General features: G+C 34.7%; 1 protein-coding gene across 5 annotated transcripts; it reads left to right on the top strand.

Annotated features, from left to right (window-relative positions):
- The first annotated feature begins 16 nt into the window (after positions 1–16).
- Positions 17–5,557, top strand: LOC100248731 (probable 1-acyl-sn-glycerol-3-phosphate acyltransferase 5). 5 transcript variants are annotated; one of them, XM_059735876.1, is made up of 5 exons: positions 17–888; positions 3,550–3,704; positions 3,793–4,475; positions 4,728–4,858; positions 5,043–5,557. In XM_059735876.1, the coding sequence occupies exons 3-5, from the start codon at positions 3,904–3,906 to the stop codon at positions 5,450–5,452; spliced, it is 1,113 nt and encodes a 370-aa protein (XP_059591859.1). In that variant the 5' UTR covers positions 17–888; positions 3,550–3,704; positions 3,793–3,903; the 3' UTR covers positions 5,453–5,557. The 5 variants fall into 5 exon arrangements, with proteins under 5 accessions (XP_059591859.1, XP_059591861.1, XP_010647841.1 ...); XM_059735878.1 differs by having other exon boundaries at positions 17–907; XM_010649539.3 differs by having other exon boundaries at positions 17–912.
- The last annotated feature ends 462 nt before the right edge of the window (positions 5,558–6,019 follow it).

The raw sequence follows: 6,019 nt of genomic DNA, 5'->3' as shown, positions 1-6,019 counted from the left end.
GATGTTTACTATCAAAACATTTCATTTTCCTACCTAAATAAAAACTTATTTCTTCTCATTAATAATTAAAATGAAAATAAATCAATATTATTTATATCTTAATCTATATTATATCTATAATTGCAATGTGAACTCGATCTCTAATCCAATATATTTAGTCCAAGTTCAACCCAATTTTTAAGTTTGGATTGAAATCGGGTTGCGATTAGAATCATTCAAAAAAATTATAATTTTTTTCTATATATTTATATAAATTATTAAATAGTAAATAAATAATAAAATAAATAAATAAAATCATATTTTTTTAATAAAATTTAATAATATGTGATATAATTATAATTAAATATTTAAAATATATATAAATAAATAAATTATTTTATTTGTTTTTTACTTTAACATTATAATATTTTTAAAAATAAATTATTGTTAAAAAAATTGTTCTTTTGGTTGGGAAAAGGTGTAAACAAACTTGCCAGGTGTCAGTTTAGGGCTTTAAGAGGTGGAGGGTCGGTGGCGTTGTTGGTAAATTTGAAAGAATTCACAGCAATTTTTTATTAATTCAATTTTGTACTCCCGTTTGGAGTCTCTCAGTAGCTGCGGAGCCGTGTGGTGTGGAAGCCACAAGCGTTAAGCCCTAACGCTTCGAAGCGGCATCCGAAAGGCAGGTCAAACTCCATTCTCATTCCGTTTTCTTTGTGCTCGTTTGATTGCTGAGAAAATCTCAAGTAGAAAAATAACCAGAGGAAAAAAGAAAAAAAGGTGAACCATTGGTTTCTCCGCATCTGGATTGCGAGAAAGCAGAAGCCAACATTTGACAGATCTTAATACAGCCAGTTGGCTCAGTGGAGCCGAGCAATAGCATTTTATTTGGTGGAAACGAGAGCACCGGTACGATAGAGACTCAGGAGTTAGGTGCTTTTTTATTATTTGCTGCTTTCCTCTTTTTTTCTAAGCAACAGAGGATAAATTACATGCGAGTTTTTGTATCAATACAGTGATTTTTTTGAAGGAAATATGATATAGATGCGGAGATTTGATATTGAGTGTATTGATTGTATTGATTGTTCGATTGCACATTTTGATTGTCTGAGAGCTGGTTTTTTGGTAGAATATCAGGTTTTTTTTCCGTCCCCCTCTCTCTCTCTTTCCCTTGTTCTTGTCATGCGTTTAGTGTATTAGATAGGTGTGAGAATGAATAAAAGAATGGAGTTTGGTTGTTTCTGATTTGTATAATCTACTAGGAGTGTTAGAAAAAATAAATGGATTTATTTGGAAGGAAGTATTTGATTTGGGTGTTTGGTAATGTTTGTTACATTTGATTCTCTCTCTCTCTCTCTCTCTCTCTCTCTATATATATATATATATATATCAGCTCGTAGGAGGAAGCTGCACGCTACTGAAATTTGTGTTATAAAACCTTCCTATAAAGGGAAGAAACCTCGAGATGCAACAGGCAAATTCACTAGAAAATTTGCTATCAAGACATGTCTTGGGGGAGGAGAGGGAGTTACAATAGTCTTCTCAGGCTTAAAGAGATCTGCACATATAGGGTGTTATTTCGGATGATGCAGCTTCCTGACTTCTTTGTAGCTCCAATAAAAGTGTAGATTATGTACTCCAAGAAAATTGGTGATTTTTTGCTCCAACCCCAAATACAATAGTTCTGGAAATAAAAGAATAGCTCTTTGATGTTTGTTCAATCCCACATAATTCTAGGAATGAAATAAAACTCCTTCTCTTGTTTTCCATGGGAAAGCCCAGGATCTCTCATCAGATTCACCTCTCTCTTCTCCATGAACTTGAAAACTAACTCATGAAATTTTCAATCAATACCTCCATACTTGTTTATTGAGAGAGTAATACTTTTGGTTACAGCAAGCAAATATTCTTGGCCTACATGGGCACAAGTATGGTAACAACAGTACAAATGCTACCTAGATCTGAAGTGATGCTTGCTAGCATTACATGCCATTGTTTCAGCAATCACCAATGGAGAATTGGTGAAGAATGCTGTAATAAGGCTGATGTTCTGGATGTCTAAATCTCACTGATGAAAGTGAGCATAACTAGTTAAATAGTTCTTATATTTTGGTGTCAGTTGTGTGAATGACTTTTTCAAAGAAAAGGGGGAAAAAAGGAAAAGAAAAATAACAAAGACTATCATTTACTAAATCTCAAAGCTCAATAGGAATGACTTCAGTTTCATATCATGCTTTATAGTAAATGTTGCTTGCCCATAAGCAAGCTACTTTATGTAATTCAAGGCCATTGCCTAAACTCTTACCAGCTGCTAATCACATTCTTGGGAGGCATGAGTTGGATATGGTCCCAACCTCCAGAACTTTTGCATGAAATCGTCACTCTCAAGTTCCAAATCTGTTTTCCATTGACAGCCCAAGATTTTAACTGCTGCACCAACCAGAAATGTTTAGTGGCATCTTTCATGTAGCTGGATCATATGAGATCTTGGAGCAGAATTTTTTGTTAATCATGTCAGGTTAGTCAATAGTGCAATCAGTTGGAGCACCTGCATATCTTCTTTCAGTGGGCAACTTCCTCCTCCCTTTTCATTTTTTTACTCACTATAAATTTAGCTGCTTATATGGGAAAGAAAAGGAGTTAAAATATGTGAGTTACCTCTTGAAGTTCTGTCCAAATTGATTAATTAAACCTCAGATAGAAAATAAGGTTGACATTGTGCCATTCCTTCTAACTTTCTACAATCTGATAATGGACTAATGCTTTTGTGGTGAGTTTGTTCTGGTAGCGAAACATACACGTGTTAGTTTCTTTAGAAAAGTGGATATTTGGTAATAACTGAAGTTCCCTGCTCTTCAGAATGTTGACTTTGTGTAAGTTGTTCACTCACTTCCAACGATTTCATGCGAACGAGTTTCATTGTTTTCCCTACATAACTTGTGCATAGGCTTTTTACAATCATTCTGGAGTGGACCTTGCTCTTTTTCATTGAAATGCTATATGTAACTTGAAACTACTAAGTGGGTGTTTGATAAATCAACATAATGATTTAATATGAGTCAATGACTTAATTTAAGCCATTACATAGATTAAACATGTGAGGTAAAATAACTTAATATCAGGACTTAAAATCAAAATAACTTTAAGTATTAAGTCAAAATAGTTAACTTATTCTTAATCTCAAAATTTTTTTACCTCATTTACCTATGTTTAGTGAAAATATATTTTATAACTAAGACTCTACATTCACTTTTGTAGTAAATATTTTTATAGTTATCTCATATGTCTAAAATAGTTTAAATATGAATGTTTAATAAGTAAATTTATTAGTTAAGATTAGTGAAAATATAAATAATAGCTAAAATTAACGAAGGTAAATATGTAAATTTTGATGATTTAGAATAAGATTTAAGTCAACTTTATCAAACAACCTTAATACTTAAAGTAAAAAATAAGTAATAAATTTTAAGCCAACAACTTAAGAACAATTTAACTTAAAGTCGATTAAGTTATTAAGTATTAAGTTTTACCAAACACCCTCTAAGTATCTTTTTGATTCTCTTTCTGCAGGATAACTATCAAGTATGCTGCCTCCACCGAATGTGTGGATAATTTCCCTACTTGTTCTCTTGTGCTGATGATATTACCTAAACTTATCTGCACTCCTCTTCTGAGAACACCTTTTGATAAGACTGGCAAGGTTCTTGGATCTGGGATCATATCAGGTATTAAAAATCCCAGATTTTGCGTCCTTTTTTTAGCACTCATACTGTTGCCATTCTAAGCTTGTTCATCACTTTATCCCCTTTTCAGAAATAATGCCCTGTGGAAGCTGATCACCTGTTTGGAACTGCTTGATTGACCTTTTGGCAGTTTATCTGACACAAGCAGGACATCCAGTGTTTGGGGAGGTTCTGAAAGGAGATGGAAGTTTCCAGGCCCCTCAATCCAAATGATGTGTCAAAGCGCCATGCTTTAACTCCATTGAGGCTATTAAGGGGTTTGATATGTTTACTGGTGCTATTGTCAACAGCATTTATGATGTTAGTGTTCTGTGGCTTTTTGACTGCAGTAGTGTTTCGACCTTTTAGCAGACACTACAGCCGAACAGTAACATCCTTTTTCTTTGGTGCTTGGCTAGCTTTGTGGCCTTTCCTATTTGAAAAGATAAACAAAACAAAGGTGGTTTTTTCTGGTGAAACTGTTCCCAAAGGGGAGCGTGTTTTACTTATTGCAAACCATAGAACTGAGGTTGATTGGATGTATCTGTGGGACCTCGCATTGCGGAAGGGATGCCTTGGATGCATAAAGTACATCCTTAAGAGCAGCTTGATGAAATTGCCTGTATTTGGTTGGGGATTTCACATCATGGAGTTCATTCCAGTGGAGAGGAAATGGGAGATCGATGAACCACTTATGCACCAAATGCTTTCAACTTTCAGAGATCCTCGAGATCCCCTGTGGCTTGCTGTCTTTCCAGAAGGCACAGATTTCACGTAATTTATTGTTTTATTTGTCTGTTTTCCTTTTTACTGTGAAGAGGCTTGTAATTTCTTTGTTGTCTACTGTGTGTTTTATATGTAAATTGAGCTTCTTTGTGATTTTCCTTGCAAAATTTAATGATGCCAGGAGATGCTATGTACAATAGATTGTGTAGTCTAAGGGCATATAGTGCTGACCTATCCATCCTCATTCAGCATACTATGTATCGTCCGTATTACTAAGTTTATTTTTTCCTTTTAATGCAGTGAACAGAAGTGTATTCGAAGTCAAAAGTATGCAGCTGAAAAGGGCTTACCCATCCTAAAAAATGTGCTTCTTCCAAAAACAAAGGGTTTCTGTGCCTGCTTGGAAGATTTGAGGGGCTCCTTGGATGCAGGTTGTTATATCCTTCTGTTGTTTGCTGCTTAAAATGTTCATTGGTTTTGCGCTCTATGTGTTTCTGCTTTTAGAAGTAAAAAAGGAAAAAAATTATCCCTTACTGAATGCCAATATCACAATGAACCAATTACATTTATTACTTCACATGTTTTATTACAATTCAATTCTTTCCTTTTATGCAGTTTATGATTTAACCATTGGTTACAAGCATCAGTGCCCCTCTTTCTTGGATAATGTATTCGGTGTTGACCCTTCAGAAGTTCATATGCATGTTCGGCGCATCCCCTTAAACAACATTCCTACATCAGAAAATGAGGTTACTACTTGGTTGATGGATACATTCATTCTCAAAGACCAGTTGCTTTCTAATTTTTATTCTCAAGGCGGTTTTCCTCATCAAGGAACAGAAGGGACCCTCTCTACAATGAAATGCTTGGTGAATTTTGTTGCTGTAATTGGATTGACTGGCATATTTACTTTCTTCGCCCTTTTTTCATCCATCTGGTTTAAAATTTATGTATCCTTAGTCTGTGTGTATCTGGCTTCTGCTACCTATTTCAATCTTCGGCCATCGCCAATTTTGTCTTCGTAAAAGGGTTCTTTAGTTACAAGTATCCAAGTATTGAACAGTCACTTTTATTGGGTTCAGACTTTTTATATGCATCAAAAGGAGAAAAAAAGGGGTTCTCACTGTTAATTCGACTCTATACAGTTTTGTTTATGCAAGTTTTAATGTTCTGTTTTTACATTAGAGAAAGGCCCAATCAAGTGTGTCTTTGGTATGAATTTGGCTTGTTGCATGAATTATAGTAATTCCTGTAGTGTAAGCTTCTAAATGGTTGGATTGATTTGTTTTCTTTGTATATATATGACTTGCCCATTATCAGTTGACTTCAATTCTTTTGCCCAAGAGTAATCTTTTTGGTGCATCTGGAATCAATTCTCATGAAGAACAACTGTGATTTAAACTTTTCTCTCCAGATTTATATTGGGTGCTAGTTGAAGCAACGTCATTGTTTAATTGACTTAAAACCCTGCTTTGGTTGCTGGAACTTGGAAGAGGAGTGTTTGCTAGGTTGCATGCTTAGTCATAAGTCATTGGACTCCAGTGCTCAATCAAATTCGCCCCCAAATATACTTTGGACTCATGTGCTAATCC

The sequence above is a fragment of the Vitis vinifera genome, chromosome 3, assembly GCF_030704535.1.
Source record: "Vitis vinifera cultivar Pinot Noir 40024 chromosome 3, ASM3070453v1".
Taxonomy (NCBI): Eukaryota; Viridiplantae; Streptophyta; class Magnoliopsida; order Vitales; family Vitaceae; genus Vitis; species Vitis vinifera.
The sequence above is the reverse complement of the archived record's forward strand: the minus strand, read 5'-3'. Positions and strand labels throughout refer to the sequence as shown.